Source organism: Mercenaria mercenaria, chromosome 11 (assembly GCF_021730395.1).
Source record: "Mercenaria mercenaria strain notata chromosome 11, MADL_Memer_1, whole genome shotgun sequence".
Lineage (NCBI taxonomy): Eukaryota > Metazoa > Mollusca > Bivalvia > Venerida > Veneridae > Mercenaria > Mercenaria mercenaria.
The window spans coordinates 2885266-2901740 of record NC_069371.1 but is presented as its reverse complement, the minus strand read 5'-3'; the positions used below and the strand labels follow the sequence as shown (position 1 = coordinate 2901740).

Here is a 16475-nt window from a genome sequence, read left to right as displayed (position 1 = left end):
ACATCGTATATGTGTTACAGAATTAAAACACACAATAGAAAATTCAGTCACAATGCTGATCACATTCAGGGTAGGCCTACAGTAAGAGGTGTCAGCCTCAGACATTAAACTTGAACGTGAGAAGTACAAAACAACAAAATGACCGGCAAGTTGTAGTATGGAGTAAATGATAAAACTATTATTATGTTGTAACTTGCGAATAGGGAACAAGATTCATAATGGCAATAACGTGTGTGCCCCTTGTGTATTTTGATCGAGGGTCCTATTTATAATGCTTTTATATCATCAAAGGATTCCCTAAAGCCAGATATTTGATCATTTTTATTGCTTTATTGCAAGTCACTCAATCACAAATCAGGTTAGCGACTTTTGTAGACCCTACACTATCTCAGGAACGGACGTGCACTTTCGTGAAAATCACTGCCCTACCGCAAATGGACATCTTGATACTTAAAGAAATGAAAGTAATATACACAACATATTTTCGAAGGCGCAAATGACTGAAGTCAGTGACATTAACCACATGGCCAAAGTCGATTCAGAAACACATTCGAAAATTCGTAAATGAAACATTAGAAGATCAATAGCATGCTGCCTCCTTTGCAGTCGTACGTTTTCTTTATAGGTATAGGACTAAAGTTAAACACGTTACATTATGATCAGAAACAGATATGATACATATATGTACAAGTTTATATGTTTTAAGTTAAAAAATAGCAATATTCAAGACTCAAAATGCTAAGAAATATCCTTCAACATTAATAATAAAGAGACTTTTGTTCTTGTAAGAGCAAACCTAACATTTCGTGAAATATTTCATTGCGAGATCCCGTCGACGAAAATATGTAGATCGACTTACGCGACACTATACCAGTTTCCTGATCAACAATCCCATTATATCAAAGTATTTTAGGATTCAACTGGACAGCGACTATTACTGTTTTATTCGATAACGTTTAAAAGGGCCCATAAAAGGAAAACAAGCTGTTATCTAAACCCTATAACACCCAACTGCAATGCAGATAAACTTAATTAACACAGCTGTTCAATATATTCAATGTTTAGTAGGGATAAACCGTTTTGCGGATTAGCACAGCAGCATCTGTTCAAAATAAGGCCAACCAACCATAATAGAAGTTTGTGAAAAATCGTTAATGCATTATAATGTTGCAATTAATATAATAGAGCAATACAATCTTTTTTTTTTTCAAAATTTTGGAGAAAACTAGGATAATGGTATATTGTATTTTTGTACAAAAATATAAACTATGTTTGGTCCTAATCTTGACCAGGTGAAATCTTTACCGGGCGACAAGAAACATGAGAAATAGTTTTACTTTCCTAGTAACAGGAAAATATCATACCGTTCGTAGAAATTATTTCAAAACATTTAGAAGAAGAAGCTCAAATAAATTGTGTGATATTTTGATTTGTAATAAAATGGTGCATTTCCGATTGTCAAGACAAATGTTCTTTATTGTTACCGCAGTATGTATGTGTACATGGATAAGTATAACATTTCTTGTGATAAAGAACGGAACGGAAGATAAAAGAGCTGAGGAAAACATGTATACACCGTTTAGACAGGACACCAAAGACGGTGACACTGGTAGAACCGTTCAAGAACAAAAATACCGCAGTGATTTGAAATGGGAAAATAACCAAAACAAGGATCCTTCACATAGGAATATCAAACAAGGGGAAATACCAATTCTTGCGAAAGACTCACTGGAACTTAAAAATATGATGTTGCGAAATAATTCTTTAAAAGAGAACAACAAACAAGAGAAAGATCAAACTGAAGAAGAAGAAGAAAAAGAAGAAGAAGAAGAAGAAATAGAAGAAAGTAAAGAGGAGGAAGAAGAAGAGGAAGAAGAAGCTACTGCAATCAACAATAGGCATTTGCAAAAGAATGACACGAGAAGGATAATTGATGAAGTTAAAAAAGGTGATAAATTAATACTTCGTTCAAATATTTCTGTAAAGAGTAACGAAAAATATAATGAAAATAAGAATAAGAATTTTGGTGCAAATGCTGGTGCAGGTGACAAATATTTGAATATTTCTGTTTCTGTAGAAGACAATGATATTCTCAAATGGAATCGTTGGCAAAATAAGAATAATGCTAATTTACAGAAAATTAACGATGAAGATTCCAAACTACAAGATGCGTTATCTGTAAGAAAGGCGAAAAAAAATCTGGTAATGAACAATGATGAAATCCTTGAAGAGGAAGTTGTCGAACCTGCTGAAAGGGATACAGTACGTGGTAACAAAAATATGATCGAAGATTCGGAAGAAGTCGAAACTGACAGAGCAGCTAAGTATAGAAATTTCAACGATGTCTATAATGCGCATGCGTATGTTTTAGACGACGGAGAAGATGACAATGTTGAATCTGAAGACGGAAACGGTGATGATATTGAAAACAATGAGATATCAATAGACAAGTACGATGAATCTAATCAGAAATCGAATGATTTCTTTCATAAAAATCCTCAAGAAAATATTGCCATACAAGGTCCTACTAAAATTGGCTTACAGCCCAAGAATGCTAACAAAAAATCCAACGGTTATAATGGTCTCAATAAAGCATTTGTACAAAATGACAATGGAGTGGATGACATAGTACAGAAAATACAGAAATTTCCAAAGGTTGAAACAATTACAAAATCACCTGCAAAGAATAAATTGTTAAATGTTAGAAAAGGCAATGAACACATTAACCATGGAGGTCAACCATTTGCAATATTTAATAAATTTGGACAAAACAATGGTAAAGTGGTACATAAACAGTCGGAAGACGATGGGATCGACCCAGCAAACGAAGAAGAAATCAAGAATTATGATCGAGCCAACGAAACTGATAATGTAGCTAAGTCGAATCAAATGAAGCAAGAAAAAGATATATTTCCAGTTAAACATTTAGAAATCAATATGTTAGGAAAGACACTTAAACCAGACGGTCCTAAACAACGATTTGTGACTGGTTTGAAGGAAAAAGAAAGAGAAAAGTTGGAGCTTAGATACGGAATAAATGATTCGTTAAAACAGAATGATAAACAAAATATGTTAAATGGGAAAATTCATGCAAAAGACACTATTCGAATACAAAGAATAAATGAAAATGATGGAGAAAAACGCACGAACACTTCTGGTATTGGTAAGCTAACTGCGTAATCTTAATAAAAAGTGCTTGGATAATACCATCTTGAAGTTTCAAAACTAAATATGTTGGGTAATTTTAAGAAATTGAAACTTACGTTTGTAGATTAAGGTTTAAGAGTATATCATCAAAACACAGAAATAATTGGTAAACAAACAACAAATACCAACACTCTACCTGTCCATTACATGTTCTACTGTTTTGTCCCGTACGACTTGATAATATATATAAAAAAAAGTTGTCCCCTTTTTAAAAGGAATGCCATTTGTAACGAAATAAAAATAAACAATTGTTGAAAACTATGTGGCACTTACAATTTGTTCATCGAGAGTTCATTCCATGGTCTGATTCACGAAAATCAGTCTTCAGCAAATATAAATAATTTCACAGTAACATGTGCTAGAAATCGTCATTTGTCGAAAGAAGCTCAGTCTTAAAATCATTTGATAAATGGACAAAGTAGAGCATTTTCTTTCACATTGCAAAAATTTTAGTTTAGTTTTCACAGATTAAAATAATGCAGTGCTCAGTTTTCGAAAGAATTAACTGTAACATACAAATGCAAATACAAATATCACCTACTGAATGCTACTGTTTCACCTATAGACTGCTGGCGGCAAGTGAGTATGCCTTTGCGACTAGTGCAGATCAAGATCAGCCTGCACATCCGTGCAGTCTGATCGTGGTTTGCGACCAGTGCAGACCAAGATCAGCCTGCACATCCGTGCAGTCTGATCATGGTCTGCACTGTTCGCTATTCAGTCAGTATCGTTTTGGTAAGCATCCCTTTTAACAGTTAATGGTACTGTCCAAATTGAAAGATTGACAAGTTCATTATAGAAATTTAGCAGGGTAAGGGTTAAGGTAGTGAACCGGAATAACAGTCGGCAATTTCCGTGTGACTATGTACTCTCGTTGCTATTCTGGCATTGTTACGAAGTAAATCTAGCCCACCGAGTACATCTCGTATTTTCTGCACAAAACCGAGGTGTGCCGAAACGTGTACGCTGAATACATAATTGAGTAATTGTCATTACACGCTTCCTATTTACAGGAGAAATGGGTGCAGGAGTCGTCCTTGATTATGACAAAATGTCCGCACAAGAGACACATAAAATGCAGCAGTTATACATACTCCATGGTTTCAATGCCTATATAAGTGACATGATTCCCTTCAACAGAACACTGCCTGATATCCGCAGCGAAAAGTAAGTAATCAATTTCCCTACTTGAAAACAAGTTACTTTACATTATTGTGAAATCATCAATATTCGTGGCGACTATTTTTGGTTGATTTCCCGGTTCGGTCAAATCACGAAATTAAATAGGAACAAACATATGAAATTCCATTATATGTTCTCTTTACGGTTTAAAAACACGAAGTCAATTGAATTCCGTCCAATTCAATTTGATATAGTTATTGCATTAAACATGTTATACAGATTTGTAGCAACACAATACATTAAATGCTATAGAATTCGAGCCCCCCTAGAAACGGCATTTATGGAGGAAACCACGAAATGTTTTGCCCATGAATTTAAATGATTTCACATAATGCTATTTGTTACCACATGTAAAGTAAAAGGGCACGGCAGATTTTATCCCTGCTTCATTAATTTTCATGGATTTTGAGACTGTGCCTATCAAAAATTTTCCACGAATTTATGTCCTCACAAAAAGCCGCGTGGTAGAAGCAGTGAAATTAAGGTCCATAAAATAACTGACTTAGAGTTATTCACATTTACAAGTTTATATCGTTATTCACTTCGAAGTATACAGTTTGTTAGGCCTCCTCATATAGTTCATTTAACATTTGCTTGTTTTCAGTTGCAAGAAGATAAACTATGACGTCAACCCCGAAACGACGGATCTTCCCCAAACCAGTGTCATCATTGTTTTTCACAACGAGGCGCTGTCTGTATTAATGCGCACAATATTTTCTGTGATCAGAAGGACTCCCGATTTCTTACTCAAAGAAATAATTCTCGTTGACGACTTTTCGACGTTAGGTAAATTAAAAAAAATAACTTTGTTTAATTGAAAAGATAAGATGATTGTTTTTGTTTTTTTTGTAATAGTTAAATATTTAAATGCCAGTGTGAGATATCACATCTGTTGGCAAGCTTTCCATGCAACGATTACTCAGAATTTTTTTGGATTTGGCTAAGACTGTGTTCCTACACAAAAATAAACGCTTGAAAAAAAAAAGATAAAAAATAAAATATATAATATTAAAACATATATACGATGTAAAATTCATTCTTATTTAAATAAAATCTAGAAAAAAAAACCAAACATGTTGAGCTGAAAGTACTTAGTTAAAAGGTCTGTTTTGTAAACAATAAAGCAAACCGTACAACGCTTTTGATTGGCCGAAATGAAAACATATAAAGACACTCTGAGTTCATTTGATTTTTCCTTTTACAGATGAAATGAAGCAGCCCCTTGCTTTAGCTATTTCTAGGATTCGGAAAGTTCGTCTGTTAAGAACAATAAAACATGAAGGACTTATCAGAGCTCGCTTAATTGGTACCAGGAATGCGACAGCGCCAGTACTGACGTTTCTAGATGCTCACGTTGAATGTTTTAAAGGTAATTACTCCATGTTTCTAGATACTCACGTGAACTTTCAAAACAAATTTTCACGTGTTTCCGCAGGCATGTGGTTACAGACTGGTAAAATGTCTGTGATATACTCGCGTGTAATGAATTTACAGATGTTTCTACCTGCTTTGCCATGAGCCTCATACAATATTGATTGACTCTTTAGGCTGATCACTACCAAATCAAATGTAAACCTACACTTCTGTAGTCACAAGTAGTCATAATATAAATATACGCCTAATCTTTCTTCATTTCCTCGTGCCTGTTCTCCGACAAGCATTGTGTTTTCTTTTATATTACTGCGTTTCAGTATGCATATGTAGCATATGTAGCCCAGCGAATGGCAGATAAAAATGGAGGCGTAGGAACTTCTAAGTGTGTGTGTGTGTGTGTGTGTGTGTGTGTGTGTGTGTGGTGGAGGGGGGGGGGGGGGGGGGTGTGGATATTTAACGAATGGTAGCTTTCCTATATAAAAGCTTTTTTTGTCTTTTTCTATAGTTGCGATATAATTCTTTGCGAGAATATAGTCTCTTAATATCTTGTATGCTAGAAAATGCCGAAGAAACGTTTTCATGTAAGTGGCTTTTATATGATATAAAGAATACCTAGATTTAGTGGTTCAGCCTTTACAACCGAGATTCAGACGTCTATCCGTCTATTGTGTGACGCTAACATTTTTGATTCTGTAGTGGATGTTCCCGTAAGACAGGTAGCGCCTATTCTCATATTAGATGTAGTTAGTGATGAGACACCGTTTGCAGATTTTAAGTATGTATTTGAACTTTCGTTCAAGAAATCTAGAACATAATGCCAGACGTGTCCTATTACCATCAAGGCAGAAAAAAATAGAAACTTGTTGATGAGGACTGCTGTTGTTATTCCATGATCCCATGCACACATGAAAAAACTGTTTGCGGCACTTTAATAATAATTTAGTACCTATATAAAATAGCCTTTATTTTCAGGATGGCTGGAACCATTGCTTGAACGATTAGTGGAGAAATCAGATACTGTTGTATGCCCGCAACTTCAAACAATATCAGGAAAAACGTTTAAGGTAACAGCAGATTAAAAACTAAATAAGTTTGTATTTGTTGGGTTCACAGTTACAGGTCATATGGCGACTTTTCAGATTTTCGTGGTGAAGGAAGACCCTATGTAACCCTGCGAGACTTATTTCAGGCACGGGGCGGGCACCTGGGTAGAACCAACAATCTTTCGCAAGTCAGCTGGATGTCTTTCTCTCATGAAAGTATTCTACACACAGGAGAGGTTTCAAACTCACAGCGGTGCGGGGCAACGGACTTGAAGTCGGCGACCTTTACCATGCGGGTACCCCTAGAACCCACAGCGGTGCGGGGCAAGGGACTTGAAGTCGGCGATCTTTACCACTCCGGCACCCCTACACAGCGGTGCGGGGCAAGGGACTTGAAGTCGGCGATCTTTACCACTCGGGTACCCCTAGAAACTATAAGGATGTTTTTATTTTTTAAATCGTGTTTGATTTTGAGAGGCCCCCTAAAAAGTTAAGGCTTTTGGAAATAAATTATGTTCCATTTGAAACTGCTTCCGATATAGTTTTTGATAGTTGTTTTATGCGAATTTATTACTTTAAACTATTCTCTCTCTTCTTGTTTAAGAAAAAAAGTGAAATGAGATACAATGGCTAATCTTTTTTGATAAATCCAATAGGATCAATGTCAGTTTTTTGTTTTGATAAAATATTTAGGGACAGAAGTTTTGATATAACATTGAAAATATCACAATGCAGATATCCAGTATTTCTTTATGAAGACTGTGACAAGATTCGAACGATAAATAAAATTTGGGAAAAATCCAGTGAGAATTTAGCCTTTTATATGAAGTTATATGTTTTCTATGTATATCAGTATCAAGTTAAAAAGTGAACCATTGGATCTGATTTACCTTAATTTTAGAAAAAATATTTCCACATTTTCAAAAATAAGGTTTTCACTCTTATTCTAAATTTACATCTCTTTCTAATGTCGAGCGTTAGATTGTTTTTCACCTTTAAAATTTGATATGCGCTTCCATCTCTACTGTAAGTTTTAATTGAACAAAAGTAACGTATTTTCAAACAATTACCTGCACATGTTCCATATGAAATGAAACGATTTTAGATATTTTCCACCAATCAGTTCAATTACTTGAATGTATCGGTATGGGCAACTATATTTGATAATATATAACTTATAGGATTTCTCTATGAATATCTTCTGGATCAATGCAAACAATGACCGGAATATTCATGAAAAATATTTTTACGGATTTTTTGGATGAAACAGTAGGGGTTTCAGAACGAGGTTAGTAGGTTGCATAATATTCATTAATTTCTTTCTTTATTTCATATAAACGATTACATCTACAGGCATCATTTACAGTACTTTTAAACATTTCAGTGATATGAAACCATATAGTGATAGTTAGTACAAAATGTCTACTTACAAAATATTAAAAGTATTGTGATGTTATGCTTCTTCATTATGACATAAAGTTTAGTGGATTATCTGGAAAAGAAAGGAAATCAAATTGTATTCGACGACATAGATGCGTAGAATCAATGTGCTGTTTATATTTCAGATAGCCATTCAAGATAAAGTGTATGTCGGGACTTTTCAGCTATCAGATTTAGTATTTGATTGGATCCCGGTCCAGTATAATGATCAACATCTGAGATCATCAGATACAGACACAGCTAGGTACCACTTTACAATTATAATAAAAAGTAAAGTATATTTAAAACGAGACTGAATGAAAATGAAAGGGAAGCATTGGCCATTATAGGAAAGATAGAGATGATACTTTGTCACAAGGGTACAGCCAGCTTGATGGCTTCATTACAGGTTCCCTTGTAGAGTTTCGGAATTACAGCGGTGAGGGGAAGGTGATTAGAAGTTAACGACATTAACCACTCGGTCAAGGAGATCTCTTATTTGCTTTGCCTGGTTTGTTGTGATGGTTATTAATTGAAGTTTTAGACTGTAAGTTATAAATCACAATTTTAGTCGAAGTCTTTGTCTACGCAATTCTGTTTACCTCGTGTCGTGTGTCGCCCGTCGTGTTTAAGGTCTATTCACGACGCGCGACATGACATATAACACGACACTCGACAATACAATGTGACATGCAACACGATGAACGAAAATGTGACACGACGCCCGGCATTAATGTCGCGATATCTTGTCGTATTGTCGCAAGTCGTGTTGTGTGTCGACCGTCTACTCTTCTAGGTCGACGCACGATATACAATACGACGGTCAACAACACGGAAAGACGCAGGACAAGACGCACGACAATACGACATGTCGATGATTAAACGATGTCGCTAATTTAACAATATCTGTGATTCTTTTGTAGGTCCCCAGTATTTTCAGGTGGAATGTTTTCAATATACAAGAGTTATTTCTACAAAATAGGAGCTTATGATAAGGACATGAACCTATGGGGCGGTGAAAATCTCGAACTATCATTCAGGGTAAGATAACCAAACCTGTGCAGAAGAACACATCCCTAAAAACGATCTTCTGAAGATTCATGTCCGAGTAAAGAAAGCAGTTTAGTACACTGTATCATAAAACTGCCGTTGCTATCGTTTTCTGTTGGTGGAGGTGTTTTAACGAGGAAGTCTCGTGCTGTTATAACAAATATTTTACTCATGCGCGTTCCTTGGCGAGACCTTACAAGTAACATTTTCGTCTGTACGGTTAGTTACAAAATTGAAATAAAAAATTACAGAATACATGTCTTTCAAAAGAAAAAAGGTTTAAGATATTCAACACTAAAGCTTCTAGAAAATTGAAGGAACATTATTTCAGAAGATAAATCCTGGTTAAGACAAGTTCATATACATTCCATGAACTTCTTGCTGAACTAAAATATAGAATTTTCATTGTATTTGTGTGACAGAAATGAATTTTCTTGCAATACATATTCTTCAAAATGTTTGGTTATTTGTTATTTTATACTGAGTCTGTATAAAAATAAATGTTAATGATGACCAGAGGAGTTAATTAATTTTGTATAGAATTAAGTCGGCGCGATATTTAGCGTGTTATGCCTTTAACAGCACGAAACTGGAAACAAACCCGTGACAGTCGTTGATTTCCTCAGTGTCAATGAAATGCCCTTGTGAAATAAATTACAACCGTTTTAAATACACTTTTCATATACCAAACAACAAATGTTTAAAAACAACAAGTAAGTCGTTGTTGGTAAATTTTCTGCTCATTTAGTATCTTTGATCATATTCAGTTCTATAATAACAGAATTCCGTTTAAGCCGCTGCTTTGGGGCACCTATATTACTTGTCGTGAACGAGCCTGCTATAATTTTGTCTGGTGGCGTTCTGTGCTGCAAAAGGAGCTTCTTGTAGATTTTATAGACATAAAACTAAAAGAACAAATGTTTCACCGTTTTGCTGCTATTGTATAAGGTTGTCCATATATGTATATATTTTGTATGTAGGTATGGATGTGTGGAGGCTCGGTTGAAATTCACCCTTGTTCAAACGTGGCTCATTTATTCAGACAGACAAATCCATTGGAGGTTACCATGAAAACAGAAGTTGACAAGGCTTCAGTAAGGAACAATCTCAGAACGGCCAGCGTATGGATGGATAATTTTAAGAAATTTTATGTAGAGAAGGGAATGGAAGAGGTAAAATACCGCATTAAGTCTCGGATCATTATTTTTGTATTATTCTTATGCGCATAGAAAATGATAAAAACATGTCATAGTTCTGATAAAAAAGATGCATCTTGAGTTAGTCCTACGCTTAAATGTAAAATATATGTAACCACTGAATTCTTCTTTACTTACAATGACTATGTGAACTGGTACTGTGCACTGGTACATGCATTCGCTCCACGCCATCGTTACTGTGCACTGGTACATGCATTCGCTCCACGCCATCGTTACTGTGCACTGGTACATGCATTCGCTCCACGCCATCGTAACTGTGCACTGGTACATGCATTCGCTCCACGCCATCGCTACTGTGCACTGGTACATGCATTCGCTCCACGCCATCGTTACTGTGCACTGGTACATGCATTCGCTCCACGCCATCGTTACTGTGCACTGGTACATGCATTCGCTCCACGCCATCGTTACGTTTGTTTGTTTGCTGTGGGTTCAGTGCCGTTTTTCAACAGTATTTCAGTTATATTATGGTGGACAGTTAACCTTACCAGTACTAACCTGTTCTCCGCAAGTAACTGCCAACTTCCCAACATGAATCAGAGGTGGAAGAGGAATGATTTCAGTCACCGTGTCTTTTATTGATCGTCACGGAAAAGTTTAACTTACGATATTTGCTCCCCCTATTGAGCAAAGCGCGCGGACAAATCGACTGCAGAGAAAGTTTTACTGCTGGTAAAATATGATCTAATAACGCAGCGCCTGAACATGCATGTTACTAGAAAGCGAGATATCTAATCAAATCCACCTACACAAATGACTGGAGCCTCCATGGCCTAGTATTTAAGTTCGAAACACTTATCTATAACGGCTGTGCGTTCGAACCCTTGCTTCGGGTGTAAAAAAATCATGTTAGGAAGCCATCCAGTTGGATTGAGGATGGCTGCTGGCTCTACCTGAGTGACTGAATTCATGCTCGGAGGAGCACCTGGGATCTTTTTCCACCATGAAATGGCTTTAAATTCGCCGTTTAACTTACAATCGTGTCGGTGTGACGTAAACCCTGATAAAAACATATCGGCATCCCTCGGTTTCTGTGCTTCATTGAATTTCAGAAACTAGTAATCTTAGTCCAAACCAAGTGTCAGAGCATGGTCTGCACAGCAGTTCGAACCAGAAGTGTACATTTGAATTTTGGTTGCCATTTACTATCAGTCCCAAATGCTGCTGGGTTTTTCTACCAGTACATATTACCTAAGTTTGTCACAGTTATAATTTTATTGTAGATTGATGTAGGGAACATTTCGGAAAGAACTGAACTACGGAGACAATTAAAGTGTATGTCGTTCCAATGGTATATAGATAACGTGTATCCGGGGCTTTATGTTCCAGGACGAGCGCTGCTTCTAGGGGAGGTAATGTATGCACTTATGACGCTAGTTTAATTCTATGATTGTAATAACTTCGAACACGATTTACAAAATAATGTGAATTTCAGTTAAACGTGGCAACAATGAGCTAATGACTCGTTAAACGGACGGTTTTGTAACCAGAACGAGGTCGTACTGATATTATATAGTTGCAAGACAAACGATTTTATTGTGCAGTTAAATGTAATGTCAGTTGGGGCAAGACAATGATTGACGTGTTGGTATTAACGGTAGTAGAATATATATTTATAATTCCTGTCTTTCTTTGCACCCAATTTGACTATATAATAATATATTAAGTTATCATCAGTGTTTAAATAAATAAGTATTGGACATTCGCATAAAATTATCTTAATTATATTGAAATTTCATGAAATGCAAATGTAATGTACAATTTAAGATCAGGAACCCTGCGTATGATGTATGTATAGACAGTGGTATCAACATTATATCGGCTCATATAGGTGCGTCGAGATGTAGTAATAAAACAACTCAGGTAAATGTGTTTCAACTTTCATCCTAGAATAAAACATTTGTTAGTGTCGTTTTCAACCGGTGTTTTAACGCGTTTCATAATAATAAAACACACTGATAGCGTTTACATTCTCAATAAGGTTATTCCGTATTCTAACATGTAGTCGTTACTTCATAATCTCCATCCGACATTCGCTGATCAGTTAGTTCATTTTAGTACATTACATTTATTATAGGAGAGTCTTGTTAGTCCGTAGTTTGCATACTACAAAAAGTCAAAGTTTTCATTATTTAGTTCTGGCACCTGTCAAAACTTAATGCTCTGCAAAGGGAGATCGGCTGTATTGAATATCCTGAGAACATCAAAGATGATCCAAGACCAACTTTAGAGAGGTGTGATGGTGGAGGACCTAAGCAGCACTGGGTATATACTAAGGTATAACTTTTCTGTGATAGATTTTACCCTAGTATATGAATTACTGTAAGACACTTATGATAAAAATCGTTATCAATATGTGTAATACACTGTAGTGTATGATCGTTGTTCGTATCTGGTACATGGTGAAGTTAATTAATGACCTTTTTCCGTATATGTGACATGCTGAAGTTTATGACTGTTGTCAGTATTATGTGACAAACTGAATTGTATGACGGTTGTCCATATATGTGGCATGCTGAAGTTTATGAATGTTGTCCGTATATGTGACATGCTGTAATTTAATTATCGTTGCTCGTATATGTGACATTTTGTACATAATGATCGGTATCCGTATTATTTGACGTGCTGTAGTTTATGACCGTTGTCCGTATATGTGAGACACAGTAGTTTATGGCCATTGTCCTTATTTTGTGGCTTGCTTTAGTTTATGATCGTTGTTCGTATATGTGAGACACAGTAGTTTATGGCCATTATCCTTATTTTGTGACTTACTTTAGTTTATGACCGTTGTCCGTATATGTGAGACACAGTAGTTTATGGCCACTGTCCTTATTTTGTGACTTGCTTTAGTTTATGGTCGTTGTCCGTATATGTGAGACACAGTAGGTTATGGCCATTGTCCTTATTTTGTGGCTTGCTTTAATTTATGATCGCTGTTCGTATATGTGAGACACAGTAGTTTATGGCCATTGTCCTTATTTTGTGACTTGCTTTAGTTTATGACCGTTGTCCGTATATGTGAGACACAGTAGTTTATGGCCACTGTCCTTATTTTGTGACTTGCTGTAGTTTATGACCGTTGTCCGTATATGTGAGACACAGTAGTTTATGGCCATTGTCCTTATTTTGTGACTTGCTTTAGTTTATGACCGTTGTCCGTATACGTGAGACACAGTAGTTTATGGCCATTGTCCTTATTTTGTGACTTGCTTTAGTTTATGACCATTGTTCGTATATGTGAGACACAGTAGTTTATGGCCATTGTCCTTATTTTGTGACTTGCTTTAGTTTATGACCGCTGTCCATATATGAAATACACTATAGCTTATGAACATTGGCCATAATTCGTGACATGCTGTAACTTATTGTTGCTCGTATGTTTGACACGCTAGTTTATGACCATTGTCCGTATTTTGTGGCATGCTGTAGTTTATGATCGTTGTCCGTATATTTGGCACACTGTTTTTTAAGACCATTGTCCGCATTTTTGACATGCTGTAGTTCAACGATCATAAATGTCAATCCCTTGGCGGGGTGTTTGTTCTCCGTGACGTTTTGATAGAAGACATTGTGTCTGACATCACTCGTCCTCCATATCTGATTCATGTGGGGAAGTTGGCAGCTGATTGAGGAGAACAGGTTTGTAATCGTACAGAATACAAGAACAATGGCTTGGTTAACTGCCTGTCGTAACATAACTTAAATACTGTTGAAAAACGGTGTTTAACCAAAATCAAACAAACAAATTTTCGTAAACGCGACCTACTTCAGTTTATAACTATTGTCAGTATAAGTGACATGTTGTAGTTTATGGCCGTTGTCCGTATATGTGACATGCTGTAAGAGTTATTAGGGTAGATACTCTAAGATATACCGTGTTTATGACCGTTTTCCCTATTCGTGACACGCTGCAAGAGCTCTTTGAGTGGGTTACTTTAAGATATATTATGTCTATAACCATTTCCAATATAATTATGTAAAATGCTGCTAGAGCTATTAAAAGAGGTTTCTTTAGAATGTGTTATTCTTATGATATTGTCCAATAATGTAAAATTCCATAAGAGCTCTTGTAGTGGTTTGCATTAAGACATGGGATTAGCAATTGTTACAAATAAATAAAGTGTGTTCTTCAATATTCCCGAAAGGCATTTTCATACGTGAGTAAAGCGATTACAAAGAGTATATTCTGATAAAGCATGTCATTTAAGGAACAAACATACATTGAGCCTCAACCTATAGTAGTATTTAATCATTGTCCACCATAGAGGAATGATTTAAGACAGTAACATAATCTTGAACAAGTGGTCACGTCGTCATAAGGCACAATGTAAGGATTAATCATTTTTCGTCAGCATTTTTACAAATAATATTGAAATGGATGTTGTATTCGGATCATAACGTGCTTAACGGTAACCCAAACAATATAATCATTAAATTGCAGTCTATGTTTTCATTTTTTTAGTTGTAGATTCTACTTTGATCTTTTTTTTTTACAGAATGGATGGTTATATAATCCTGAAACTCATCTTTGCCTTGGGTTAACCAATAAAAAACATACTCTACAGATGCTTAAATGTGAAAATAATGACAGGTTGCATTGGAAATGGCACAATACTGGGATTGAGGATAAATTTACAGGGAGATAACACTGCACATATGTATTATTCGTATTTGAAATGGATATATGCTAGAGATGTTGTTTATACTACAATAATAATAATTTAATGTGAAAGTAGTGAAAGATTTTTGTTTGGAATGCTACAGCAGTTGATGTGAGGATAAAGTTGCAACATTAATTGTATTATATTTATTTGAAAGAGATAGGTGCTTGAGATATTGATTTATTGAAATGTCAGCTTTTAAAGTATTAAGACACATGACCTGGGGATGAATCTTATCACAGATGATACCGACAGTATCCATTGTTTTCATTCGGTAAATTGCTTGATAGATACAAACCCGCCAAAATGTAAAATGTTAGAGTAGTCTCCTTGGAAGCATTTCGCAGAGCAAACATAGCCTTAGTCACACATCAGAAAGTAGGTCAACCACAAATAGAAACTGTGGTAGAAGACAAAGTTGATGGGTTACTTTAAATACTCATCAATAAGTGCATTTTGATTATATAAAGGATGGAATGAAATAGATTGAAGAGTGGAAAATGGCATGAGAAAAGGGATAGGGGCATGAACGGTTAGGCATATAACGGTGGGGGACATGAAAAGGGGTGTGGTAGTAGAGAAGTAACATCCCTAACAAGACAAGATGCATAACATATATAAAATGCAACAGATGAAACGGACAAAAAAAAAAAAAAAACAAGTTGAAAATAGTGGCATGGTCAATTACTACATAAAGGAAAACGGGTTGTTTAAACGCAATTACGGGATGCTATCCTCAAACTTACCACATCTTTCATAAGACAGTATAGATACACGTATATATAGTAATTCCCGGATGAGATAAATTCTAACATTACTGACAAAATAGCAGACTCATAAATAGGGCACAGCAATGTACTCAACTCGTCTGGAGTCAGACCATAAAGAGCACAACATTTATATCTATTTATTTATTTGTTTGAGTCTCATCTTTGCACAGTTACATAATATGAAAAAGGCAAAGCCTCTGAGTGAGCGTAGCTTAAACGACAAAGAAACTATTCACTGCTTAAAATAATTCGCGAGAACTATTCACTTGAAAAGAAACAAAAATTTAGTGTCATCATACCTGTAACAGCGAATATCATACGTTGCAAAATTTATAGAAAGCCGGTGTCACTGTCACGGTGACGCCATTACCTGTTTGCCGCGTTCTTTTGGCTTTATGCTTATTAATGACATTTAATCCCATTTTCTGGTCAATGCTTGATCTTTTAAAAGAAAATAATATTTTTTCTACCAACTGGAAATCTTTCTTGCATTATTTTTGAGTGATGGATAATATTCAGCAATCAAATGAAGTTCTGTATTCACTGCCAACA

General features: G+C 35.7%; 2 protein-coding genes across 2 annotated transcripts; both read left to right on the top strand.

Moving 5' to 3' along the window:
* The first annotated feature begins 1413 nt into the window (after positions 1–1413).
* On the top strand, positions 1414–3216 carry LOC123532985 (DNA ligase 1-like). The gene has a single exon (XM_045314627.2). The coding sequence runs from the start codon at positions 1441–1443 to the stop codon at positions 3178–3180; it is 1740 nt and encodes a 579-aa protein (XP_045170562.2). The 5' UTR covers positions 1414–1440; the 3' UTR covers positions 3181–3216.
* Positions 3217–4230: 1014 nt separating this feature from the next.
* LOC123533000 (polypeptide N-acetylgalactosaminyltransferase 5-like) lies at positions 4231–15613 on the top strand. Its single transcript, XM_045314640.2, has 11 exons — positions 4231–4374; positions 4994–5175; positions 5594–5758; positions 6736–6827; positions 8372–8490; positions 9149–9266; positions 10256–10447; positions 11716–11844; positions 12260–12355; positions 12629–12769; positions 14989–15613. The coding sequence occupies exons 1-11, from the start codon at positions 4259–4261 to the stop codon at positions 15136–15138; spliced, it is 1500 nt and encodes a 499-aa protein (XP_045170575.1). The 5' UTR covers positions 4231–4258; the 3' UTR covers positions 15139–15613.
* Positions 15614–16475: the final 862 nt, after the last annotated feature.

Coding starts and splice junctions, on each gene's coding strand:
- LOC123532985 (XM_045314627.2), top strand. CDS start 1,441: ATGGTGCATTTCCGATTGTCAAGACAAATGTTCTTTATTGTTACCGCA.
- LOC123533000 (XM_045314640.2), top strand. CDS start 4,259: ATGTCCGCACAAGAGACACATAAAATGCAGCAGTTATACATACTCCAT. Junction 5,176..5,593: donor TGACGACTTTTCGACGTTAG/GTAAATTAAAAA, acceptor TTCCTTTTACAG/ATGAAATGAAGCAGCCCCTT. Junction 5,759..6,735: donor TCACGTTGAATGTTTTAAAG/GTAATTACTCCA, acceptor CTTTATTTTCAG/GATGGCTGGAACCATTGCTT.